Source organism: Anarrhichthys ocellatus, unplaced genomic scaffold (assembly GCF_004355925.1).
Source record: "Anarrhichthys ocellatus isolate YVR2014 unplaced genomic scaffold, GSC_Weel_1.0 scaffold2, whole genome shotgun sequence".
Taxonomy (NCBI): Eukaryota; Metazoa; Chordata; class Actinopteri; order Perciformes; family Anarhichadidae; genus Anarrhichthys; species Anarrhichthys ocellatus.
In genome coordinates this window covers 8,352,167-8,379,258 of record NW_022280032.1, presented here as the reverse complement: position 1 = coordinate 8,379,258, position 27,092 = coordinate 8,352,167, and the positions used below count along the sequence as shown (strand labels likewise).

Here is a 27,092-nt window from a genome sequence, read left to right as displayed (position 1 = left end):
GAAAGAAAAATGAGATTCAACTAGAAGAGATGGTACAGATATTAAATATAATTAAAACAGCATATCACAAAAACATCAATTCATACAATGTATTGCTGTTTACTTCAGTCATTTGAAGCTTAAATTCACAGTTTACTCACTGGGTTTTGTCCATCCCTTTTCGCTAGTCAAATTTAGCTTGTTGTTGTTCTGGAGTGAAAATGAAGCGTCTAAAGAAATAATTATGAAAAAGAAAAAAATCCCAATTTTAAGAGATATATTGTGAGTAGTCTTGAACTACTGTAAACGTTGGACTTTTATTCCATTTACGTTCAAAACTGATACAAAACAGTGATACCAATAGACAGTTTCTTACCACTTGTCATGGGTGCATCAATAATGGCTCCACTGTTATTGAAGGAATCCCTGTTTTGGTCCACAGAGAGAGGAACTGTGGAATGAAATGAAACATATATATATTGTTTTTAAAGTTATGGTCACTTTCTTTACTCATAATTCAAAACAAAGTGTTTCCTACCTGTTAATAATTGTATTGGTCCGTCTGTAACATTCCCAGTGATATTCACGGCGTCATGGCTGTAGTCTTTATGAAATGATACTGACTCTGGCAAATAAAAGGTATTGATTTTCATCATCACGGTCACAGGGAGCACTTTCCTGCAGATACTTGATTCTTTAAGCACATTTTTGTAAATAAATACAAACAATACATTACAAAAAGATCAGTAAAGAGGTCTGTCAAGGAAATGTTCCAGCAACGGTTGCATACCAGATTCCTTATCTGTCTCTCGCAGATTCTCAGAGTCAGTAACGTTAAAAACATCTGTGGCTTCACGAGTTGGATGTGGTGTTGGTAACACTGTGGAGATTAAATAAGATGAGTACAGTATGAAGTTAGGATCAGATCTGCGTGTCCAAACATATGAACAATGAGTTTCAGTATCTCCTACCTGCTAATACTGATGCCTCTGTAACATTCTCTGTACTGGTTCCAATCCACAAGTCCCGTCTGTGGTCTGGACGAGGTGATACGAACTCTGTGGTAAATGAAACAGAATTTGGATTACCATACATTTTTACACAAAGTTTTGTTATTAAATACAGTGGAATAAGTTCAAATCTGTCAATAAGATCTTCCTGAAACTCAAAATGGTTGTCAACTAGAGTTTATATTTGTGCCTTGACTGAACTAAACATATGTGCATTGCTCAATAATACTGATGCCAAAAACAGTTCAGAAATAGGTCAGTTTCTTTACCACTTTTCATTGGTGTATCCTTAATGTTTCCGCTGCCATTGAAGGTGGTACTGTTTTTGTCTGGAGTAAGTGGGGCTGTAAAATGAATCAGTTAACATGGAAATTGTTACCAGAAATGATCAATACATTGAGTTGGGTGTTTAATTGATGACCACTTGTGTTTTAAGGTACATATCCAGTATGTTTACTTTTAAAACAAGTCTTTTCACTTTTTACCTTTTTTTTTTTTTACCTCATTGACTATGACGATGAGTTGTACACGAATGCCTCTGCTGTCTTTACAAGCTGCTAGCGTTATCTGAGATTCTTTACAAACTGTGGATCTCTTACTCACCGTTGTGCTTTATACTCAAAAGTGAATGGGCCTACTTTATGTACACTAGTATGGTTTTATTCGCAAAGTGATTCTTGGGTCAAATTCTTACCTACTTATTTTCTCTTTTAAATTTGAATTATGGAAATTACAATCTCACTTCGAAGGACCTTTTGTCTTTTGTTATTCATAAAGTCAGAACTGAATTGGGAAAGAAAGCTTTAGATTTTCTGCACCAAGTCCAAGATGTCTGTGTGCAAATCTGTGTGTGATCTGATCATATTTATTGTTACTCAAATCTATGTGCTCTTTTGTTAATTGTTGAAACTGTGTGGCTGCTATTCGTGGCCTGGTCTCCTTGTAAAATAAATGGTTGATTGTTAAATAAAGGCTAAATAAATAATAATAATATAATAATAATAATATTGATACAATTATGTAATGTTTACAAACTTAAAAAGTTGTCCTATCACGGTTGCTCACCAGAGTCCGTACTTGTGTCTAGAGTTGTTTTAGAGGCGGTAACATTCAAAACATCTCTGCTCTCATTTACTGGATGTGGTGATTCTGTGGAAATAAAGACATCATACATTATTATTATTATTACTAAGTCACAAACAGCCGATAATCTAAATCATTAACTCATATAATTGTTGTACACTAAATGTAAATTCTGAATCCCTTCCTACCATTCTTGTTAATTGTTGAGTTGCGGTTTTCTGCATCGGTCACAGAAGGAGATGAATCTAAATATGTAGAGTAAGAGAAGAAATGGAGGTTAACTTCATTCACTGACAAATGTCCCCCCTTGTAGACATGAAAAGCCTCCATGGAGCATATCTGTGATCAGCAGCCATAGCTACCTTTTTACTGGGGCAGTTACTCTGCTATTGAGAAACAACATTTGGTGCATATTTCATAGGCTGATTTCAGTATTTTAGACTCAATATATTTAAATTAAAACTTTTTGGGGATAATAAATTTCCCAACTAGAATTGTATTCCTGGTGGAGTAGAGATTCCTCTGAAAAAGTATTTAGACGTTAGAGAATACAATTTACAGACAATATAATTGGTCAGTTAACTTAAAGGAGAAATGAGCAGGATTTAGTGGCATCTAGCGGCGAGGTTGCAGATTCCTTTACTCACCCCTTTCTTTTCACAAGCGTGTCGAAGAACTAGAGCAACATGGCGGACTCTGTGAAGAGGACCCGCTCTCTATGTAAATATGAAGGCTCATAAGGTAACACAAACACAACGATTCTTAGTTTCAGGTGATTACACACTGATGAAAACATAGTTATATTCCATATCTGCCCATAAATCCCCCTAAATCCTGCACGCTGGTCCTTTAATAAATAAAGGTGCGTGGTGACAATGTTTGTCTAGAGGACTGTGACCTTTAATCTATTATCTCTAAAATCCCCACCCCCAATGATTCTGTTCTTCTCACCCATCAACATGTTGTTTTGACGGCTGTGTTCTCCGATGGTCTTGTTTCTCACTTCATTAGAATACCAAGCAGGACATGGTGGACCAGGTGGGCCTGCTGGACCCCTTGGACCAGGAGGACCTTTAAATATTAAAATGCAGTGGCTGTATATCAGACATGTACAAATAGCCTAATAAACAATACTGCTCATCAATGACAGGCACTTTTGAAATAACCTTTAAAGGGAAACTTTAAATCAAAACATTTATTTCCAATTTGAAGTTAGATAAAAATATAATCATTAAATTAAGATTTTATCAAAAACAAGTTCACTTTGTTTATTACATCCCACAACAGGATAAAGTGTTGAACAAACATGGTGGCCATCTAGCTGCTCTTGAAACCTCACCAGAAGTAGAGCCAAACATCAAGCCTCTAGTTCACTCCCAAAATAACATAGGTTGATTTTTCAGATGTAATCTGGAATGTGACTGACTTCCTGTCTGTTAATCACGTTATTCATATCAGGTTCGAATATGTCGTCATCGCTCACCCTCAATGAGAATCTCATTGTAGGTCTCTCCTTTCGGTCGGGGAGTTCCAGGGTCTCCTTTAGGTCCTGGTTCTCCAGGGCGTCCTAGTCATTGACAGATATTTAGTTCAAACCAATGAGTTGAAAATGGAAATTAAAAACAGGATGATCATGTGTTAATTGTAGGACTGAGAACATGTACATATATTTTAAACATGAAGTCTCAAAGTGCTAAATACAACCGAGCCGACCTGAAACCAGCATAATTCAGGTTTAATCAGTCCAGTAAACGCTTTCAACTGAATCAATCTCCCATGCTTTGCTAACGTGGCAGCGATAGAAAAGCGAGTGGGATTGTCATGTTATGCAACGATGGCTGAACAACGGAAGACTGTTTGAATCTTGTGACTGACTTTCTGAGTTTGTCTGTTGTGGTGCACATCTAACGAGGGGGGTTAGTCTATTTTGACACAACAGATCTCTCACCTCTTTTTCCTCGTCTCCCTTCCGGCCCGGGCGCACCCTGAGGTCCCGATGAACCAGCTCTACCAGGCAAACCTAACAGGAACAAGGGGTGTTGCTGCAGTAACAAATTCAGCTTAAATAACTGATGAAGTTAGTTAAAGTGTTTCTTTTTACCTGGTGGTCCAGCTGGGCCTGGGGGGGGGATAAATAAGAATTTTATACAAACCAAAAAGAGTAGAAGCAGCAACAATGTAAACTACAGCACTGGAATGTGCAATATTTGAGAAGTGCACCTGTGAAACAAAGTCCTCTGGAGCTATTACACAGATCCACGAAGGCTTTGACCTGAAATAAAGAAAACAGACGTTGAAGTCAGTGTTGATTGTTACAACATCTGAAAGCTAAAAATTGTGAATATTGCAAACTGTTTACTTCTGTGAAACACATGAAAAGAGAAATTCTCATTATGTTATTATAAGACAAAAGAGAGCAGCGATTAACATCTCCTTGCTTTCATCTTTAATAGAAACATTTCCTCTCTTCTCCCTTTTTGGGATAAGAAGTATGTCCGTGAAATGCAAAGAATCCAAGAGTCTGTTGCAGTGATTTGTTTTTCCACTGAGTGTTTCCAGGATAAATTGTGTAGAGCAGTGGAGTGTGTCTGCTCCTCCCTCAACAGTTCTCACATCTGATGGGAACTGGCATTTCTCCAGAGGGTGCTACTGTATGTTTTGACAGCACATTACTCACATTACGCACGTATTTAACCAACATAAAGGCTAGTTTTATTATTGGCATGATCGATTAATAATCACCAATAATAGTTAAGGATACATCAAGCATTGCTTTCTTTTTTAAATTATTCTATCTTTTATTTTCTGGATTAATTGATAAGTCGTTTATGAAATGTCAGAAAATAGTGGAAAAACACTCAATTCAAGTTCCCAGAGCACAAAATGATTAATCGATTATCAACTATTATTGTGTCAACAATCAATTAATCGTAAAGAGAACACTTTAAAGCATTTAGGTGTCTTACAGGAACCATGGAGTATGTCATCAGCATCATCATATCCTTCTCGTCCTCGCTTTGTGTTGGTTCTCCCTCCTGGTTTCTTCTGCTGCGCTGGAGCTTCTTTAGCTCTCCAGCCTCTGCGGGGTCTGTGGGCCGGAGGACTCCTGCCTGCAGCCTGCAGCTCTGTGACAGCACCTGCACCTGGGCGTCCAACCTCACCAGCTCCTCCGTCAGCTCTTTCTGTCGTACCAGCAGGAACACTAAACCTCCTGAGCTCAGGAGCAGCAACGCACACATCCCCACCAGCAGCCCTTTGCACGCCAGAAACGCTCCAATCATCTCCTTCATATTTGTGCCGTGCTCGTTCTTCCTCCACTGCTGAGTAATCTGAGCTCTGAAATTCGTAAGCACATACAGCACATATCTGACCACTTGCCAACAGATGAGACGTCAGAGGGAAACTACGCTCGAGCTGTTGGAGAGAAATAAACATGTCGAGTTTCGTCTGTAACGTCGGAGAACCACATGACGCATTGCGCAACAACAAGCATCTGGGAAACAGTAGATATCTGTAGGCCTACTTGATTTAGAAGCAGCTAATGGACATATTTCCAGAATGACACGCCTTCGTGCTTCTCATCATTCTGATGCTCTTCCTCTCAATATTGCCACCGGTCCGTCCTACACAAAATGACATGGAAGTGGAATAAATAAGTTGTGAACAAGTGGAGCATTCTTTGGATTTACAAAAGAGCTTTCAGAGCGCTTTCAATAAAACACTGAGTGTGTGTGTGCGTGTGTGTGTGTACCAAAATCTCCTTTTAATAAATGGAATTTTGTGTTTTTCAGTTATTGCATAATGCATTTACAAAGATAGTATAGTTACATATTTTTTCTCCACTTGTGTCGGTGGAGAAGTAACAGTAAAGTTTCTCCATTTCCAAAAAGGTCTTATTATCCAGTTTAGTCTCTACTACAATCAGGAGAGCAGGTTTTTCAGCCAACTTTGGAGAAAAGCCCCAATCCAAACCCCTAAATCTGAGGCCAACATCATTGTCAACAGAATACCAGCTATTCAGGTACTAAGCTTGAAGGACAGCTCGTCAGAAGCACCCAAACTCTGCATGAACACTGTTTCCCCTTTTTGATTTTGCATCCATTCTCATTTTAAAGTAGTGGAGCACTGACACCAGTTCATGACATTTATAAGACTTTAAATTCTTAAATAATAAAGATGACATTTTCTCTTTCTGGTGTTTCCTATTCTAAACTGCTGAGTAAATCCCTACTCCCTTTGACAAGGGTCAGCCTGACCCAGCTAATTAATTTCTTGTTGAAAAGCCTCCTCAAGGGGATGACAGTGGGGTTTCTTTCTTTTAAACAAAGCTAAATGTGAAGTAAATCCATCAAAAAAAGTGCTGCAGAGTAAAAGGGATGAAAGACCTGCAGTTTTGCATTATTTTTGTTCTTTTTGAGCATTAGACGTGCATGGTTATCTGGCCTGTTCACTGTGCATCTAATGGTACTTGTAACCCCTTTACTGGTGTTTCTAAGCAACCGGTAAAATGAGGGCTTAACCGAGGATTTAGAAACACTTGAATGACTGTGATTTATTTGGTAGGAGCATGTTGATCATCCTTACAACCGGTGGAGGAAGAACGGCATCACTTTAAACTGCACTGTAACTCGTCAGCGGTCGAAAAGAGCAAGAGAAGTAAGTAATATTCTTTGATAATTTGTTAATGAACAATTAAAAAAAAGGCAAAAAGATACTGTTAAGGATAAAAGATGAAATCTGAGCAAATGTTAACCCAATTTTTACTCAATTTAAAAATGGAATTATGTGGATTTTGTTCCTGTATTGAGAGACTGTGTTAGCTCCTGTAGTACACTAAAGTGAAACACAAATTTTAAGTAGTGAAATTCAGTTGAAACGAACTCTGTCATGTTTCTATTTGGATGAGTTCTGTCAGGAATATTTGCAACACAATGTACCTGATATCTCAAGAGAAGACCCTAATATTATGAGAATGATAAACCTGTAATACCATTAAAAGAAATGAGGGAATAATCTGTCACCCACACATATTGACATATTGAGCAGCTGTCTGAGTAACAAATAGTTCATCCTAAAGCTTTGTGTGGGTGTGTTTTGGTTTTAATGTGTTCCATGGCTGTGTTATACACAAGGACAAGAGAATTACAAGGGATGTCCACGGATGAGCTTGTTTTGTCTGCTGGTTATTAGAGGAGAAGCTTTATGAGCACAGGACAGACAGAGGACACAGTAAGCATGCTCATGTGTGTGTTTAGATGGGGATGCAGCCGCCGGAGACACTCACCGTTGGCAGCGAGGTGGTCGACACAATGTCTGAAGTCACCACTGTTCTGCTTCTGCTGCTGCTACTGCTGCTGTTCACGGCCTGGAGCCGAATAAAACGGTCACATATACCCGGTAAGAGACTTCAGCGTCTGTTCTTGTACAAAAGTTGCACAGATTTATCGAAAATGCTTAAGGGACTGCAGGTGTGAGCCAAAAGTAGATGTTTCCGCATCACGTTATTGATAATGAAAACAGTAACTGATTTCCATACAGGAAGACCTCTGTTTTCACTTGGACATTAGTAGCCTGGGACCTATTATGTCTTGAGTCAACACCTGTTTCTTTCTGTCAGGTCCGTCCTTCTTGGCAGGACTCGGTCCTATCCTCTCCTACGGCAGATTCATCTGGACGGGGATAGGAACAGCGAGCAACTATTACAACAACAAATATGGCAGCATTGTCCGGGTCTGGATTAACGGCGAGGAGACCCTCATTCTGAGCAGGCAAGTCTTTTGAGATAAAAACAAACAAACTTCTATCTTATCCCATGAATCTGTAGTGAGTCAAAGCCTGGCTACTCTTCCAGATCTTCAGCAGTGTATCATGTCCTGAGGAGCGCCCACTACACAGCCAGATTCGGGAGCAAAAAAGGGCTGGAGTGTATTGGGATGGAAGGGAGGGGTATCATTTTCAACAGCGATGTTCTGCTCTGGAGAAAAGTGAGGACATATTTCTCTAAAGGTGAGCAATAACCTTACACAAGAGAGTATGTAGTCAGAGTACTGTGGTGCCATATTTTACCACTCTCCTTCTCTCTCTTTTTCAACTCCTGCAAAATTGAAGTCTTGCAATAACTGAAACACTGCTTTCTTGTATTTGAACTACTGTATTGTCTCATGATTGTTTTACAGCTCTGACAGGCCCAGGCCTCCAGCGTACGGTGAGAATCTGTGTGAGCTCCACAGCCAAACATCTGGACCACTTGCAGAAGATGACCGACCCCTCCAGACACGTGGACGCTCTCAATCTGCTAAGAGTCATAGTGGTGGACATCTCCAACAGGCTTTTCCTGAGGGTGCCGCTCAATGGTCAGCTGCATTGTCACTGTCTGCACATTCTACACTCAAACTGCCTATTTTCTGACAGCAAATAATATTTCAAATTCTTGCACTGCAGCTCCTGATTCCTGTTTTGTTGTTGTTGCTCCTCATAACTCAGAGAAGGACTTGCTGATGAAAATCCACAGCTACTTTGAGACCTGGCAAACAGTTCTTATAAAGCCTGATATATTCTTCAAGATTGGATGGCTGTACAACAAGCACAAGAGAGCAGCGTAAGATCCTCACGCATCACAGCAACTCAACAGATTTCTTCAACTTGATTTCTTCAACCTAATCTATGTGTTGCTTTTTGTGTCAACAGCCAAGAGCTGCAGGACGTGATGGAGAGCCTTCTTGAAATGAAAAGAAAGATTATAAATGAGTCTGAGAAGCTGGATGATGATCTTGATTTTGCAACAGAGCTCATCTTTGCTCAGGTTTGTCCCTTTTGATAAATCTATACCACCTGCGTCACAGAGGTATTGTACTGATCATGTCATGTGTTTGCCGCGTACCTTTACTTTCTTTTGAGCAGAATGTCGGAGAGCTTTCAGCAGATAACGTCAGGCAGTGCGTGCTGGAGATGGTGATTGCAGCACCTGACACACTCTCCATCAGCCTCTTCTTCATGCTGATGCTGCTGAAACAAAACCCAGACGTAGAGCTGAGGATAGTGGAGGAGATGAACGCTGTCTTGAGTGAGCGCATTTGTGCTGTATTATTCTCTGTTACACTCTGACAGCTAAAAACAAAACTATTCCGTCAATGCTGTGTTTTCATTTCCAGGTGAAAAAGGTGAAAACATTGATTATCAAAGCTTAAAAGTGTTGGAGAATTTCATCAACGAGTCTTTGCGATTTCATCCGGTGGTTGATTTCACAATGCGAAAAGCTCTGGAGGATGACAACATCGAAGGCACTAAAATCCCAAAAGGAACCAACATCATTCTCAACATTGGTCTTATGCATAAGACCGAATTCTTCCCAAACCCAAAAGTGTTCAACCTGATGAACTTTGACAAAACAGTAAGTCTGGTGAATGTTGTGCAACATCATGTGGCTTTAAGGACAACAGCAGCTCAGTTTCTACCTCCTCTGGTTGGCAGGTGCCCAGTCGTTTCTTCCAGCCATTCGGATGCGGGCCTCGTTCCTGCGTGGGCAAACACATAGCCATGGTGATGATGAAGGCCATCCTGGTCACTCTGTTGTCTCGTTACACCGTGTGTCCTCGCCGTGGCTGCACCCTCAACAGCATCCGGCAGACGAACAACCTGTCACAGCAGCCTGTGGAGGACGAGCACAGCCTGGCCATGCGCTTCATCCCTCGAACCACATCAACTCAACACAGTCAGCACTGAGACACGTGCAGGGGTCACATTTTGGTGGAAACTACTTGGTAGTGCATATTGTGAAGTATGTAACCGATACAAAAATATTCCCTTGATTGTACAAATGTGCAAAAACCCACAACCGTTGGTACTTTGGGTTTTCATAGTTCAATATAGAGTGCTGCAGGAATGGGTCCTAAACCCAGGACATGGTTCCCTCGTCTCAAAGTCAATGGGTTTTTTTCAGTAACTCCCGCTCTCTTGGATTTTTAAAGTTTTTACATGTATTAAAAAAAAGTTTAAGTGAGACCATAAAACATCACTTTGTAGCCTAACGTGTGTTCATTTGTGAAGAATATCTCGCTGAACAAAACGTGTAAATATCATAACCTTGTGTTTGCTACGGATCTTATTTTCTGCAATAATCACAAATCCAATCGAAAACCTCATTGGCTTTTTGTCGATGGAACCAGTGCGACGCTAACTTCCGGGTTGATCTACAAAAATACGCCATCCCTGCAGACGTCTCTTTCTTACTAAATGTTGTCTATTTTGACGTTACTGACCTTTAACAAATACTACTGACAGTTTTAACAGAAACAGTGCAAGCATGATCTTCTAGCCCACGTGATGCAGTTTGTAAAAACAGGATAGACATGGATATAGATGTTGTTTAGCTGTCTTAAGGTATCAAAATGCTGTCCTAATGTGGAGCCAACTTGCTTTTGTTTAGGACCTGGACTGAGTCAATCAGACAGTCATTTTGTAATATTGATCTGAGTTCAGTCCTGTTAATGAAGTTAAAACATGTTAAAACAAGTCAATGACATATTTTACAGACAGTATCTGTTTCCTTTAGCGTTACTGTTTAGGTTTACTGTTTTAAGAATTAATAAAGTTAAAATATCAATGTTAAAGTATAGAATAGTGAGGAGTGTTACATACAAATGTATATATATATATATATATATAAAATATTGGGTGTAAATGCATTAGTATGATGAATCCAGATAGAAACTCATTAACCCTCACTATCTTATATTGTTTTTTTCCATGTTAAATCTCTATAAAAAAGGTTGATAGTATTCAGAGATAACTTCTTTTTAGGGTCTCAGTGAATGGAAATGTGGACTGTACGACAAAGGCTGCAAATCAAATGATACTAGTATTTTTTTTGTGTTTTTTTGGTGTTTGTAGTAAGTAAATACTCATTCAATAAATATTTCAAATATCCCATGAGAGGAAAGATCGTCTGAAATGTTTTTCTTTACTGTAATAACGTCCCTCTTTGCTTCAAGTGCAGCACATCTGTGTTCATTTAATGAATAATCGTTGAGTCAAAATCATGTTAGTTTACACGTGTTGGATTTATTCATAAGTTAGCAGAATGTAGTGACAGGCACTGTAAGAAACAAGGATTTCCTCTGTACCACAGGCACAAACCAAACACGCCACCTCGGCATTAGAACATAAGACGTTGGGTTAAAGTGGAGTTTTCGACACATTGCTAGCTTCACGCTGTGCTTCAAACAAGGACACAGGCAACAAAGACCAAACTCTCCCGTCAGGGTGAATTAAATAATACAGGCTGAGCAAGTCAAATCTGACACAGCACGATCCAACAGCACATGGAGCACGATGATTTCTTTCAGAAAAATGAATACAAAATATTTTCTGTAAGAATATAAATCCAATAAATATGTTTTTAATACTGCATTGATACAAAAATATAATAATCAAAGACCACTAAAATACACCTCTCACCAAAACTGACTGAAACATGAGTGCATAGATAATCATATCACACAAAACAGGAGGAAGACCTGAAATGCTCCTCATCACAATGACAAATGGACAATATGAACATCACAGAGGGACATTGTTACTTAAGACAAAACGCTCTCATCATAGATGAAAGACAGATGTGGAACTGCTGCAGTCAGAGGTGAGCGTTAGCATGATGTCACCCTAAAGACAAAGAGAGATGTAAGACGAGCAGGTTCTCCTCGAAAAGTTTGTTTCCACACCAGAAATAATGAACAATTCATTTCAAAACATATATCAATATTTTCACTGTGCTTCTCCCAAAAAAACCTCATAACTAACATCAACCAGTCCAATGCAAGAATACATGCCATTCTCTCCATTTCAGTCAGTATTGATGAACTTGAAAATAACCCAAATTACCCTTTTGTCTTTGTCTGATTAAAACACATTTGGGCTTCACTGTTATGATCGTTCTAGCCTAGAAAATGTGGTTGATTTGTAAAAATCCTGTTACAAATTAAAAAGCAGGACATGATGTCTCTCTCAGCACGCAGACCAGGGGCGCAAAAAATAACGGTGGAAATTCATGATTTTCACCTCATTCCAAGAATATCTTGCATACTAACAATGTTTGAACCCATTGAAGTTTTCAAGTGAAGCCCTGCCATCATTTTAAGACATTATTGTTGTTCTGAAACGTCAAACACCCACAGAAGGTTAAAAACACAATCGTTTGGCCCTGAGGTTTATTCCAGCCATGACATTCAAACAGTTGTGACCCTGTGAATTATTCCAGCAATTTAACTGTCAAAAAATAAATGATTCGAGGACAAAATAGTCTCGTGGGAGAGATAAACAAATAGTCAACACTGTAATATAAAGATGTTCTGCGCTACTGCTTTGTGTACCTTCTTCTTCAGTAGTTGAGGGTCAGGTGGTCACGTTGCTCAGTGGGGTCAGTGGAGGAGTTGCAGTCGGAGGCTCAGTGCTCCTGTAAAGCTCTTTGACAGTGGTACATCAGGCAGTCGGGCAGGTCGGGGACCGGAGAGCGCAGCCACACGGACAGCGTTCCCGCATGCAGACGACAGTGCATCAGACACGGCTGATCTTGGAGGAGCCGGCACGCTACGATACCTTCCATACCTGTGGGGAGGAATAATAAAGGTTAATCACAAATACAATACAAAATACATGGGAAACGTAGGCTGCATTTAACACATATCGACCTATTGGTCAAATACTGTGCCACTGCACCTTTCACATAGGTATGTATGTCCTGAAATAATAGTATCAAAACTAATGACTTTGAATCTTATAGAGCTCTAAAGCTCTGGAACAAGTGAATAAATCAAACATGAGTGGCGATTGATTCTAAAAGACTGAGAATGGACTGGGGCTCCATATTTTCTTCAGCTTAATGCTGTATATACATTACATCTGATGCATCTGGTATAAGATGTAAGTTAGCATTAATAGCCAATTCATTAACATTAATAAAGCCACAGGACCAATTTATCGTTTTCTTTTCTCAAACCTTCAATCACAGCTCATGGTCTTCATCAGCTAGGTTAAAAGCTCTGGAAAAAGCCAGTAAGTGGACTTTGTGTGAAGATTATTTTGTGAAACAAACATTTTTAAGGTCAAGAATGAGCTTTCATACTTTATATATATATCTGTATATCTATAAATACGAATATATATGTGTATATATGGCTATACGGCCACTGTGTTTTTTATGTATCTGTATGTTTTTCTTGTGAGACGGGAACATGTGCAAACAAACCTTCGGGGATATTAAAGACTATCTAACTTGTTACCACAATAAATAAATGTTTCAGATGTCTGTTCACCAATGATTTCCACGACATGGAGCTTAAGTTTCTTCTTCAGCACATTCAGAGTGTCTGCGAGAGGTTCTTGGCCATCACTTATCAGTGTCAGCTTCTGCTTTGTATCATGAGAGAAGTCCAGCCACATTGTCCCGTACTCTTCTGTGGACACGGTCAGAGGTCTGAAGGAAACATGGGAAATTACAGTAAGCAACTAATCTTCTCTGCAAGATCACACTTGAAAAAGAAGTAATGTTTCACCTGATGAAGCTGGTTAGAGGCAGTTTGTATGAGAACTGCACCGACTGAGGCGTCCCGACAGGAAACTGGTAAGACACCATCCCGACCACTTCAACATGGACTGAAGGCCTCTTCACACTCAGGGAATACTGACACACTGCTACGCTGTGGCTTCTCGCTTCCTGCACTGCACCGTCACACACACAGGATACCTGGAACAAGCATAACAACAAAATGCCATTTAATATGACAAGTCCTACAAGGAGAGTATAAGACTTACATTAATAATGCTCTGCTCAATAGTAACTGTACCTCAAGTTCATCTGAGTCAAGCTCCAGTAGTATCTGCTGAATGTCAGAGTCAGAGGAGTTGTAAATGAAAACAACCAGCGCTAAAGAATCCTCTTCCTGCACATGACAGGCCGAGAGATCCAGGCTTTGGTTTGAACACAGAGGAGTGATTTCTGAGTGACAGAGTCCAGAGAACTCTGCAGGAAGATGAGTATTGAGACACAAGCCTTCAGGTCTGTCTGGGTCTTCATGTGGAGCCGGATCAGCAGCTACCACACCGTTACCCCCAACGAGAGAGGGGCTACTTTCCTTCATGTCACCGTCCGTTAACTCTACATCACAGGTGCCGTTTGCAGCAGCGGGGCCCTGAGAGAGTTGGGACGTCTGTTCGAGTGAAGAAACAGCCAGTTCTGAGGTGACGTTGGAGTCCAGGAGGTTGTTACACAGCAAGTTATTCACTGTGCTCGGAGTAGAGACGAGGGAGTTGGATATTTGCTCGCTGGCACCCGAGGACGAGACCGGACTTTTTCCTTTTCTTCTGAATCGCTGGGTTGTCGGCTCAGATTTTCCCATCTGTTAAAAAGGAAAAGTGTTAGTTGTAACATATGCATGCACAGTGTATCATATTTGTTTTATCATTGTTATAACGTTCACTGTGACAATTTCAAAATGGCTTCAACATCACATCAGAATGGATGAGCTGCACAGCAATAGCTGCCAACTATTTTGATTAATAGTTTTTTTTCAACTTCTATACAATCAAACGCATTTATCACACTTAGCATCTTTACTTCAGACTGGGCATCCCCACCTCAAACTAAAAAAGAAGAATTAAAAAGCTCACCAGACACACAGAGCTTTGGGAGCCCAGGCCGACAAACAGCGAAGAGGCCAGCTGCTGTTTCTCTTGTTCGGGCTGCGGGGTCAGTGTCGTAGCGGGAGTCTGGCTGTGGGAACTGTCAGCCTCTCCCTGCTGGCTGGGTGACCAGAGGGGACTGGGAACCTCAACATGGGCGGACTCCTCCACAGCTTCCCTCTGCGACAGGTAGCCCTCCCTCCCCCACACCCTCTTCACACCGTCCAGCTTCAGAGTTGTAGAGCTGAAACAAAAAACAAAGTTCGAAGCCAGCCGTGCATTTGTGTGCGACCTATTTAAAATCAGACAGCATAAGTGTGCGTGTGTGTCCACGTACCCTCCTTTGTGAGAGAGGTCGGGGCTATCGCCTGACAGACCGGAGCTTACAGACAACAGTGTAGGAGACTGTCTGTCTGCGATGCTGCACGAGGACATGCTGATGGGCAGGGACAGGCCGTATGGCTCCAGGCTCAACGCTGAGGGCAAAAAACACAGTCAGAACAAATCAAAACAAGACAGAGCATGTGTGGCCAAAATCTAAACCTCAATCTTTTACCTTTTGACTGAGCTAGTTCCTCCTGCCGTTGATGGGGAGGCTTGTAAGGAGCAGCGCCAGCAGCCAAGGCCTCCGACACAAATCCATCCAGAAACGACAGAGAGGAATCCACCTGGAAACCAACATCAATAACAACAAATTTTAAACTTCTCTTTTAGTGGAAATGGGAAGATCATTTGACAAAGTTCTGCAGGACTAAACTAAACTGTTATTTGTGTGCGCTTGCAAATATAACTTATGTAGATAATTTTTTACACAATTTTTGTCACAAAATCATGAAATTTGAAACAACCAGAGGAAGCATTTGTGTATTTATAATATAATTATTGTTCTCTACTCCCATCGGATACTGAATGGAGTTCTGTGGTAAACCTGACCCATCAGACAACTCTAGACAGGCTTTAACAGCGGCTTTGATTAGGGCCGATATGATGATTCCCATTATTTCGATAAATACAGTAAATAGTGTAATAATACTGTGTGTCATGGAGGGCAAGTCGAGACAGGTTTTGTTTTCCAACCATCAGATAATAAGCACTTACTCTGAAAGAGGGAAGGAACTACAAAGTCACATCTGCCGAGGTTCACAGAGCTAAATCATTTTATGGCTCTTTTCTTACACAAGTCTCAACAACAACGGACTTTCAAGGTCTCCAATATACCAGGTATCCATGAGTATTGACTGGTAACAACATCACATTGACAATTTACCGCACACTTAAACATAATTTTTGTAATTCTGCTGCGTACGCATGTTACCTCCAGGGGCTCCAGGCCGGCGTCTCGAGGTAGCACCCTGGCTCGTAGTTCACAGTCTTGGCTGAGGTGCTGCAGCTCCTGAGCCCTCTGTCTCAGTACTGTGTCCAGGGAGCTGCTGTATGTTTCACAAACCTCCTGGGCCACAGAAACACCTGCCCCGCCCTCACAGAGCTTGGTCATTGCCACGAGGACCCAGCTCTTGGTTTCACTGCTGGTGCTCTTCATGTCCAATAGTTTGGCCAGCAGCCTCAGGACTGTGGCCGCTTCAAGTTCCTCCCTCAGATAGGAGTATTCACCGAGGACCTGTGTACGGCAGAGAAAGGGCCAAACGTTTAGTGTGTTATTCGGTGTATGTCCTGCATAGTATCCGTATATAGTGTGTTGTCAGTTACATTTTGAAGCAATAGTGTTGAATGTTGAATTGAATGTTTTTAATCTGTAAAGTGATTGTGTATTTTTGTGTCATTCCTGTAAAAATGAATTGACAAGTGTCCATTTTTAGGCCACCACGGTACCAGATATACGTATGTACTGTATGTATCCGTCAGAGTGGTAACAGGTTTTAAGTCATTCGTAAAGTATGCTTCAAACCAAACCTTGTTTTCATTTCCCCTCTTCTGCTTCTTGTTCTCATTAGTATTACATAACAATTATACAAAGTGCTTATTGTGCATACAGCACTCACCCAGCTGATGACTTGGAGGAAGCGCTGAGGCAGTTTTCCAGGCTCTCCTTGCAGCAGAGAAAGATATGAATCCACAGCAAACAGCCTCAACTTCCTGTCTTCCTCCACGCTGTCAACTCCTAGGCCATTAAAGAGACATTATAGCATTACACAATTAGGAATCAGCATCAGTAGTAAATAACTGAACTGAAATATTACAACACAGCAGAACAACAACTACAGTATAATATACAGTATATTGAGTGTGTGTGTGTGTGTGTGTTTCTCACCCTCAGACAGCAGCTTAAGAAAACTGTTTGGGATGTCAGGCTGCATCATGTCTCCACCCACTGAAAACACTGTGCTCATGGTCTCAATGAACCATTCATTGTCTGGTGCATATGTATAATAGTTCATAGGAAAACTAAATCAACACAATAAATAGGAACAAACACGGTATAAATAATACAACAGCATGGTTTTAAAGGATCGGATTTCTGTTTTTATAACTCATAACTAATTTAAATTAAATTTAAACACCACCAGTAGTTCTAGTATTGAGAAACAGAGACTGAATGCGGTTATGCAGTTTTAAAAAAATGTGTCACTAACCATGATTCTACAGGATTACCAGGATCTCTGAAGGTAGCAGGAAGTTGTGTAAAACAAATCCCATTCAACTTCACAGAAAGTAAAGTTTGTGACCCTTTTAATTGTCAGAACCAATAGGCTTGCTTTTCAAGATTGTGAGCTTCCAGTTATGTAGAACACACTATATCTTGGTTATTGAAGGCCTGAACAATTGCATCTTTGATCTGTGTTTAACTTGAAAAGCTGCCATAAACAGGTACCGTATGTTTCAAGAAAGGTACTGCTTCACCACCACGATAAACTTATTCTACAATTTGCTTTTTGGATCAGAGACACAACTCCAGTAGGCATTGCAGGCTCTTATTTCAATATTTATAGCAGCTTAATTATATGACTCTTGCACATTTTTGTATGTGTTTTCTTATTTTCCATTTGCAGTGGGCCACCAGAAGTATATGACTATATATTTAAGGATATTTTTCTGCCAACTCTGCCACCTTCCCCACCAGGTCAATGGTAGTGTAGTCATCTTTATTGACTCGCAGAAACTCCAGCATCTTCACGACAATGACCGTGACGTTCTGTGCGTTAGTGATCCGAAAGAGCAACTCCAGTGTCTACGAAAAAAACAGAAAAAGTCCCATAATGCTACAAACCTCCAACTCTATGACACTAAAATCCAGAAACATCAGTATCTGCCTCACCTCACGCTTTATGATGAGGTCGGGGTGATCGAGACACTCTATGATGGTCATCTGATGCTGCAGGGCCAGTTTAGGATCCTGCTGGACCACATAGGTGAGGGCCTTCAACCCTACAGTAACACCAAATAAAACAAATTACTACAGTCAATATCCGACGTCTTGATTGTCAATGTAAAGAAATTACTGAAATAAAATGTTGTATTTGAATCTTACCGAGATATTTGAGATTAATCTTTGGAGACAGAACAAAGTTGCCAATGCACTTTGCAGCTTTTTCCAAAAGTTCAGATTTGGGATGAATTGTGTAAATGCATTTTACACACTCGTATAATATTGCTGGAAATAAAGACAGTGGTTGAATAGAATACTGAAAATGATTTTAGACAACCAACTTTGCAAAAATAAAATGATACTTTAAATTGGACGTACCATAGGTGATGTTATGATTTATCTCTGCTCTTCGTAAAGACTCATCGAGGACTTCATATATGATCTCACTTGAACTGTCAAACAAAGAACAGACTCACAAAATGTACTCACAGGGATTTGAGTACAAAGATTAATTGTTGAACAAAAATATTCACCTCTGATCATTTTTCCCAAGAAAAGCCAGTATTCTGAGAAGCTGAATCTGCAGCCATGGAGCCGGAACACTATGATAGTTAAAATCCATGGGCAGCTTTCCTCCCACCACTTGCTTCAGTATGGTGACAAAACTTGCTGTCAGGTCTTTATAACCTTCTGGATTGTCCTGTAACAAAAGAAAAAACATGTGAAAAGACTGGATTCATCACAGTCGATGAAACCAGAAAGTCCAGAGTCCAGAAAAACAAATTACCTGGATCATCTGTAGGTAGATGTGTAGTGAGGCTGCCATGACGCCAGGGTCTTTGTCACACAGAGCTTTACGAAACTTGTTGTGGATGTGTTGAACTTGATTTGGTGCTATTAGGTAGAACTTATACAGTGCCAGGACGGCTTTTCTTCGAATGATTTCTCTGCAAATATGTTCAAAAAAAGCTTATAAATCATAATATTAAAGCAGATTCTTTTCATCACTTGAATGCATATTGGTAGCTATTTAGACTTGAAATTCAAAGACTTTCTTACTTTGGGTGATTAAGTTTCTCCTCAACCAGAGGAAGGATTGCAGGAATCATATCTTTGGGGAACATCTGGCCGACAACAGTTAGAGCCATGCACACTTCAATTAGATTTGTGCTCTGCAGATCCTGAAAACACAAATTACATCAACATCCCTTTCTGCCAAGAAAAGCACCCGAATGACGAATGCTGTAAAAAACACAAGACCCACCTTTAACACAGTGTTCACAAGGAGGAGAAGCAGCTCGTGACTTTCGTTCAGAAACAAAGACACGGCGAGATAACCTACAATTCAGAAACACAAACTCATCTTTTGCTCATCGAAGTTCAGGAAGATGCAGTGAGTTAAAGTTGCTTTTAAGCTTTAAACGCTTTAATCTACTAATCACGCCCTGGTGTTGATAATGAGACAAAGTGAGTATTGGAGAGTCATGGAGTGAGGACTCTGAAGAATGAGTACACTTTCCAGTTCATCACAAACAAACATACCGACTCTTTTCTCCAGAGCAGTGCCTTGTTGAGCCAGTTTGATGGCATGAATGTAGCTGAACGAAGCCTCATAACCGAGCATTTCACAGTAGATCGCTCTCACCATGAGCTCCTTCATCTGCCTCTGGATGAGATTATGACACAAGGAGGAAGTAAACACATCAATAATTGAAGGCATCACTGGACCTATTTGACTCCTCTGCTTTCTTAACAAACCACACTGCAGAATCGGGAGAATCGTACCATGGAGGTGTTCGGGGAGGACACCTGCTCTTTGATAGACACTAGTTCACGTTGAACAAGTTTTTCCTCTTCCTGAAAAAGGAGAAGCACACTTAAGGATTTTAAGATCAAATACTGACAAAATGCCTGCTAACATAAGACACTACCACGCTCGGTTGGCTGTCAATAGTCATGTTAGGTTAAAAGAACATATTTCATCCCATTAATACATATCAGGATCTCACAGAGAAATGTGTCCAGGTAGTTATTTCAGACGGGTGCGAGATGTTTATATTCATATTACCAGAGCCTGTGAAGCATATTTAAATCTTTAAAGATTTAAGACTATAAAGTAAGGATTCTTCTCTTTATAATGTGCTGATGCTATGATTGGAATAAACTGCCTCCTTTTATTAAACAGGTGTCAAACCCTCCTAACTTTAATACAAATGTTAAACAGTGGCTGATACACAGCGTGTGGATATATAATAATGTATTGTTTTATGATTATCAATCTATTAATATTCATGCCTTGAAATAATGTTTATTATACTATTTATGATGTGCCTTTTGGATAACTTTGTTTGCTTCTTGAAAATAAATGAAAGCCTGTTTGTTGATATGATTTAATGTTCTAGTTTTCAGTTCCTGTTTTCTCATATTTCTTAGGTAAGACTCTTAAAGTGATATCATCTTGAGCTTGACAAAGGTTGTTGTACAGTAAAAAAAATCAATAAACCAAACAAAAAAAACAATAATATACACCTAACATTACTCTTAGCCATTGCCTGCAGTATACCATGCAAGTATACACTGAAAATCAAGTTGTAGAGACTTTATAGAAAGGCAATACATCACAGAGAATATCAGTAATATTTACCATTCAAACAATGTGTGATTGGTGCATTCACGTGTTTACGGGATGTTACAACACTAAAGAGTGGGACTTGAGAATTAGCTGAAGGACAGCAGCAACATTTATCACAATGTCCATATTTTCCTTCCAAGCTTTACTTCTCTGCAACACAGTTTGTGAACGCAAAGCATATTGTCAGCTGACTCTTCGAATAACTGAGTTTATCACAAGCACATGAACGCACCAACAAGGACAGGTTTTAAAAATAGTCCCAGCTCTGTTTACGTCTAAATTAACTCGTGATGATAACAAAGCAGGAACGAGAAGGTACCTGTAAATCAGTCCAACACATAGCCGGTAATGCAGGGAAAACACGGCATATAGTAAGTGGGTTAAAACACGTAAACACACCTTTTTTTTTGAGTTAGCATAGACAGTATAGCAAGCTAACGTTAGAGCACAATCACCCAAAGATGACTCGTCTTATTTCACCTAAGCTCCATTTTAAGGACGGACTCACATGTTTGGACGTTAACTCAGTGATCCCTCTGATGAAGCTTCCTAGTTTTGAGGTAGAGGACAGTTTTGTAGCTCCAGAGTGAGAGTCTAAAGACAGCAGGCTTGGCAGAGCTGTCAGGGTCTTCTCCACAACATCGCTCATTTTGGCAACGAAAAGCTGGGCTTGCCGGCTGTTTTTTTTTTCTTTAAAAGTGCACTTATTAAATCATCTATCCATCCCAGTAACAGCCTCTTAAACAGAGCAAGTGAAGCTTAGTTGTTAAACGGTTAAAAAGATCACAAGAGGTAACATGCTAGCTTGCCAGTCGGCCATTGTTTTGAATCAGCAGACTGACCAATGACGTCACTTCCGCTTATAATTGGGAAACTTTATTAGAAACCGTAAACAATAACAGTGGCTGTTATTCTACTCTAAATCTCAATGGCTCAGTACAACACAATACGATTATAAGATCAGGTGAAGAACAAAAAAGTGCAAGGATATTCAAAACTCAGTTTATTATGTTAATACTTTGATACAGTCCCTTTAATAACTGTACACTAAACTACAATAAAATACTTACAGTAAATATTAAATTACAGCCATTGGACAACTGCATGAAAAGGAGTATATTCTAAGAATTTAAACATGTTTTTTTTTTATTCATATGCATTAGTATTTTTATATCTAGTAAGGGACCACAGATTCAGATGCAGTGAGCACATAGAGCAGTAAGTGGCTTCCACTGCTGGAAACAGACAAATGAGAGGTAAACCATCTTTTCAAATCATTGGGAGGGGAAATCTACATCATATATTTTAGATTTACCTTTAAATATGTGCTTCTTTTTGCATTAGAATAATATTGGCAGGTGAGTTGCTGTCAAGGCTTGGGTGCGCAGGATATGTAATTAAATCCATGTCTGTCATATCTCATCCTCATAAACTACAAAGTTGTACTTTTGTTCATTAATATTTATGCCAATGCTCCATCATATGGCTTCAAACTATCCATTATTGATTAATTGTGAAGCTGAGACCTTCATAAAACTTTACTGCGTCCTCTGCAGAAGTATTTTGCTTCTAGTATCCTATTTTCTTCTTCAGTCTGCACTTCCATTATTTTTTGTGCAAAAAAAACAACAACAAATAAATGAACAAGTAATGTCCTTTATGTGGGCTCATACAACACATCACTTTATTGTGTCACTTCTATCCTAGACTGATGCTAGTCACTACCAATGTTTGTTCTGCAATATACATTTTACATCATAAGTTGTAACCATAAGTACCTCTGTGCAATTTTCTTTCAACCATACTGTAATACAAGCGTGCCATTTGGTTTAATTACTCTCTGAAATATGTAAATCTACCGTGGCCATGAGACTGGAGTATATACAATGCTATTGATATGCCCTATGTACAACCAAAACTGAGTCTCTATCTCTGTGATTGTACTCTAGCAAACAGAAACCTTATGGTGCGTCTTCAGTAGGTCTGTCTACCATTTAATCCTCTGTGTCTTCATCATTAAGCCCAGACCTGGAAAAATAAAACAGCAGACATTACAAGACATCAACAAAAAGGTCACTGCACATTTGAAAAGTTAAGAACAGACATCTCATACCCGAAGAGTGTGGTCCCAGGAACCTGAGCAGAAGGCGGTCCCATCTGGAGAAACACGCAGTGTACTGACACGGTTCTCATGTCCAAACAGAATAGAGACCCGTGTTCCTTTGAGAACATCCCAAACATTTATGGTGTAGTCGTTGTAGCCGCCAAACAGTAACCGTCCTGAAAGATTTTAAAAAAACAAAAACATAAATATTTTTATTTTAAGCCCTGATTGGTCATCAACTGCTGTTTGGTTGAACAACCAGATGGTGTATATTTCTTACCACTGAGAGAGAAATCAACACTGGAGACCCCAAAAATGATGCTCTCTTTGGAATAAATAGCCACTTCTCTATCTGCTCTTAAGTCATACAGCCGGCACTGTAACAAAGGTCATTGTTTGAATGTTAAAGTTATTTTCAATATGTTTCCATTTGCACTTCGTGTGGTAAATATCTGATTACTTACTGTAGCGTCATCTGAGCCAGACGCAAATGCATCTCCACTGGGATAGTATCTATTAAAAAAGAAACAGACAAGTTAGGAACAAACAGCTCTCTTGCGTAGCCTTTGATTATATCTGACTTATAGCGACTCCCAGTGGTGGCATGAAGAAAGACACTGTGCGGTAGAATATCAGATTAACTTGAAAGATGTTACAAGACATAACATTTTACACATAGAGGATTTAAAATATCAGCATGTTTCTCACTGATGGATGAATTAAAAATATAATTTCCACTTATCACTTAAAATGTACAATTGGCAGTAACTTACCGCACGCTATTTATGTCCGATTCGTGAGTTTCAAAGGACTGAATACACTGTCCTGAACGCATGTCCCACACATTGGCCTTCTTATCACAGCCCTGCAATAACACAGAATGATGCAGAATATGACCCAAATGTGTGAAGTAAACTAGTGAATTTAAATAACAATAAACTGTAGTGAAAGGTGTCCTCACCCCTGAAACAAACGTGTTTCCAGTCTCAGAGGGGGCCAGGTCCAGACAGAGCACGTCTGCTGCGTGTCCATGGAAACTCTGCAACAGCTGCCCACTCTCAACATCCCATAATGCACATGTTCCATCCCCACTGGACGTCAGGATCTTTAACACAAGCAGACGATGAGGAGGAAGAATAGTGTCTGTTCTGAAGATCAGTAAAAGTCTATGTGGGCTAACACACAGCTATAAATGGATTGCCTTTTCCGTGTGAAACATCATGTGACCAGGACATCAAGGAGCAACTGGCTGCTGTGAATTATTAACAAAGTGGGAGAGCTCCTTACATAGGAACATTGAAGGCAGTGATTTGTGATAAATAATGAGAGATAGTAATGAATAGAAAAAACAACCGTGTTTGCAGGAGCCTAGAGTGTAAAATTGGGGTAAACTTGCTTTGGGTGCATGTGTTTTTGTGTCTGGCCGATGATCTCACCTGCATATCTGAGTTGGTGAAGCTGCAGGCTGACAGGTAGTTTGTGTGCATGGCCACTGACTTCTTCTTGGCAGCCAAGTTCTCATTCTTGTCCAGAGAGAGAGGATACACCGAGCATTTATTATCCAGGCCCCTTGTGACAAGAAAATGACCAAAGTTTACAAAAACAGAACAGGAACCCCAAACAGATGACAAGCCACATTTGGATCCTCACGAACAGCAAGACACTCACCCACAAGCTACAGCACAGCCGGAGGGGGCGTAGGCGCAGGCCATCACCCAGGTGCAAGGCATTGTCACAGCGTGCTCCTAATACATATCAAAACGCAAAGCTGCATGAGCCGCATCAGGACACCAAGATGAATCAAATTCATTAGAATCAATTAATTAGAGCAGAACAGGAAGCGTTAGGCTGTTACACATCAGCGGTGTAACCATTTGTCCAAAGCAGAAACTTTATGAAGCCAAACTGGCATTTTAAATACATTTTAGATGATAGATGATGTTTCTATACAAAGGCTCCCTCTGCAACATTCACAATAATTTACAATTATTTCATTATTATAATATTATTATTCATAAAATACTTAAAATAAAATAGAATAGAACTTTATTCATCCCCAAGGGGAAATTTGTCTGTGGCAGCAGCAAACAGTGTTACACAATAAAATAAAAATATTAAGTGGGGAAAATGCACAATATATGCAATGTAATAAAATAAAATAACCGAGCAGGACCTATTAGATTTAAGAAGATAAAGTAATAAAAATGCACAGTATATACACTAAGTAGAATCGTATTAAATTAACTAAGTAGGAAAAAATAAACAAAACAGTAGTGCACAAGATCACCAGCAGCAGCAACAACAGTTAGCAGTGTTATAGTCTTGTGTTTGATTTGGCCAGAGGTGATTTATTATAGAGTCTAATAGCAGAGGGCAGGAATGTTTTCCTGTATCAGTCCTTGTGATAGCAATCTGAGATGGAAAACCACTCTTTGGTTGAACTCGGTTGAACAAAAGTTATGTCCATAATCTCTGATGAGGGGTCAGAAGTAGCTATTAGTAGCCGATTGCTTCGTTATGAATGGTTACAACAGTAAATGTGTTTTTACAGTAAAAACGCATTTACTGTAAATCATGCACTCATACACTGGTTTAGACAATAGTTAAAGATGTCGAGAAGGTTGACTTGGTGTCAGGGAGCATAGCTGAAACACTGGTTTATAACAAGCTTACAGGAGGATGCAGTAACGGGTCAAATGTGAAAACGTTTTTAAAAATCTCAGCATTTTACAAAACAAATGGTTTCGCAATAAAAATAGATGCATGTTAGAAAAGAGAAAGTTACCTTGTTGGTGGTGAAAGCATCCCATACAATCACTTTTCCATCCTGCAAAGAGATCAGAACAAGTAGAATATAAAAACACATTTACTGTAAATCATGCACTCATACACTGGGCTAAAAGCATTTAAGGCAGCAGGAGCGTAGAGTGTGTGACCTGTGAGGAGCTGACGATCCTCCTCTTGTCCTTACACCAGTCCATACACAGAACTTTGTTGCCATGTCCCTTCAGAGTTCTTCTGGTCTTCATGACAAACTGACCCAATCCATCCACCTTCTCTGCCACTTGATGTACTGTACACACACACACACACACACACACACACACACACACACACACACACAGTACATTAAACCCTCTACTGGATATACACTGGATTAATATTCCCATGAGCAATAAGGATTAAAGTGGGCCTACAACATATACAGGAATATTTTTAAATGAATCTTTTTTTTGTGTCATGTATTCTCATAAACAAACATGCATTATAAAGGTTGTTTCTAGGTTTCTTTTCCAACATCTGTGCCATATGTGATTGGACTAAACCACTACATTACATACAATTCAGATGGAAGCAGAGGGCTTTAAAAAAGGGGAAGCAAACAAACACACTGCTGAAGTCGCCTGTTAAATATCTGGATCTAACGTCGAGCCAATCGGGTCAATCATCAGTTCGGACACACTCACGTCCCTGTAAAACGGACACAATTTGTCCTCCCGCTAAAATACATTTGTCTCTCAACAGAGACATTTACTGTTATTTGTCTCGTCACAGTGTAAACGCAGCGGTGGCTCGAGGCCGCTCCATTTTCAGCAGCACTCACGCTCGACGTCGTGCAGCTTCGCTCTCTCCTCCTCCAGCTTCGTCTTCAGCGTCTCCGACTCCGTTTTGAGATGGGACAGAGTCTCATTCAGCTGTACCTCCTGTGTCGCCATTTCAGGGACTAGAGGGGATCTCATATATTTCCTTCGTGCAGGCAGCGATCGGCAGCGAAAAGGCTTGAAGCAGAGCTAACAGCTGATGCTGCTGTCATGACGTCACGGGGAGAAGATGCTCCTCCAGTTTTCAGATGGAGGAGGAGGAGGAGGAGGAGGTTCTTGCATCCTGCATCCCGGTGATGCTGCTGCATCCTCAGCAGCCTCACTACTCTACCGCTGAATTATGCATTTGAATACTGCCGACATGGAAAACACAATACTGCTGTATGCAAACTACCTGTAAGAGCCATTTTGTTATTGTTTTGGTAAACCTCCCACCACTTGGGGGCGTAGCGCCGCTGTCAATTAGGCAAGAGGTTAAAAATGATCAGGAGGGGTACTTGGTACAGGTGTGGCTGACTGCACGGAAGCAAACAGTTTGTAGACCGTGCAGTAATGAATGCAGATGGATTATATGGTTTATTTTGTCTAGGATTTAGGAAATAGACTTGTGACAGAGAGTGCACCTGTGCTCTGTTTGTTTTAGGAAACGCTGCGATTGTAAGTAATAAATTGTTTTCATTTT

At 40.1% G+C, this 27,092-nt stretch overlaps 4 protein-coding genes across 5 annotated transcripts in view; 1 reads left to right on the top strand and 3 right to left on the bottom strand.

Annotated features, from left to right (window-relative positions):
* The window catches only part of LOC116390271 (gliomedin-like), a 7,886-nt gene extending 2,355 nt beyond the window's left edge, over positions 1-5,531 (bottom strand). Inside the window, exons 1-14 of the mRNA XM_031859754.1 lie at positions 5,039-5,531; positions 4,293-4,344; positions 4,174-4,191; positions 4,021-4,092; positions 3,556-3,639; positions 3,024-3,143; positions 2,261-2,317; positions 2,055-2,138; positions 1,259-1,333; positions 951-1,037; positions 770-859; positions 518-604; positions 356-430; positions 141-209 (exon numbers count right to left, since the gene is read on the bottom strand). Of these exons, the coding sequence (XP_031715614.1) occupies positions 141-209; positions 356-430; positions 518-604; positions 770-859; positions 951-1,037; positions 1,259-1,333; positions 2,055-2,138; positions 2,261-2,317; positions 3,024-3,143; positions 3,556-3,639; positions 4,021-4,092; positions 4,174-4,191; positions 4,293-4,344; positions 5,039-5,362 (1,294 nt within the window). The 5' untranslated portion in view covers positions 5,363-5,531. The remainder of the gene's footprint in view (positions 1-140; positions 210-355; positions 431-517; positions 605-769; positions 860-950; positions 1,038-1,258; positions 1,334-2,054; positions 2,139-2,260; positions 2,318-3,023; positions 3,144-3,555; positions 3,640-4,020; positions 4,093-4,173; positions 4,192-4,292; positions 4,345-5,038) is intronic.
* Positions 5,532-6,439: 908 nt separating this feature from the next.
* On the top strand, positions 6,440-11,010 carry cyp19a1b (cytochrome P450, family 19, subfamily A, polypeptide 1b). Its single transcript, XM_031859891.1, has 10 exons — positions 6,440-6,728; positions 7,328-7,469; positions 7,690-7,840; positions 7,924-8,078; positions 8,249-8,425; positions 8,556-8,670; positions 8,760-8,874; positions 8,973-9,135; positions 9,224-9,462; positions 9,543-11,010. The coding sequence occupies exons 2-10, from the start codon at positions 7,328-7,330 to the stop codon at positions 9,792-9,794; spliced, it is 1,509 nt and encodes a 502-aa protein (XP_031715751.1). The 5' UTR covers positions 6,440-6,728; the 3' UTR covers positions 9,795-11,010.
* ap4e1 (adaptor related protein complex 4 subunit epsilon 1) lies at positions 6,674-21,551 on the bottom strand. Of its 2 annotated transcripts, XR_004213147.1 has the most exons (22): positions 21,213-21,551; positions 19,858-19,929; positions 19,615-19,738; positions 19,337-19,410; positions 19,132-19,253; positions 18,860-19,019; positions 18,606-18,772; positions 18,451-18,524; positions 18,235-18,357; positions 18,022-18,131; positions 17,795-17,934; positions 17,017-17,129; positions 16,748-16,866; positions 16,063-16,365; positions 15,304-15,415; positions 15,085-15,223; positions 14,736-14,991; positions 13,913-14,464; positions 13,622-13,812; positions 13,382-13,542; positions 12,440-12,674; positions 6,674-11,732 (listed from the first exon to the last, which is right to left on the bottom strand). XR_004213147.1 is itself a non-coding variant. In XM_031859603.1 (21 exons), the coding sequence occupies exons 1-21, from the start codon at positions 21,351-21,353 to the stop codon at positions 12,514-12,516; spliced, it is 3,414 nt and encodes a 1,137-aa protein (XP_031715463.1). In that variant the 5' UTR covers positions 21,354-21,551; the 3' UTR covers positions 12,395-12,513. The 2 variants fall into 2 exon arrangements, 1 of the variants encoding a protein (XP_031715463.1); XM_031859603.1 differs by lacking the exon at positions 6,674-11,732 and having other exon boundaries at positions 12,395-12,674.
* Positions 21,552-21,845: 294 nt separating this feature from the next.
* Positions 21,846-26,787, bottom strand: gnb5a (guanine nucleotide binding protein (G protein), beta 5a). The gene is made up of 11 exons (XM_031860025.1): positions 26,413-26,787; positions 25,745-25,881; positions 25,594-25,635; positions 24,477-24,553; positions 24,245-24,377; positions 23,770-23,913; positions 23,582-23,673; positions 23,273-23,321; positions 23,089-23,185; positions 22,818-22,984; positions 21,846-22,732 (listed from the first exon to the last, which is right to left on the bottom strand). Exons 1-11 carry the CDS (start codon positions 26,546-26,548, stop codon positions 22,721-22,723), a joined length of 1,086 nt encoding a protein of 361 aa, XP_031715885.1. The 5' UTR covers positions 26,549-26,787; the 3' UTR covers positions 21,846-22,720.
* Between the last annotated feature and the right edge of the window lie 305 nt (positions 26,788-27,092).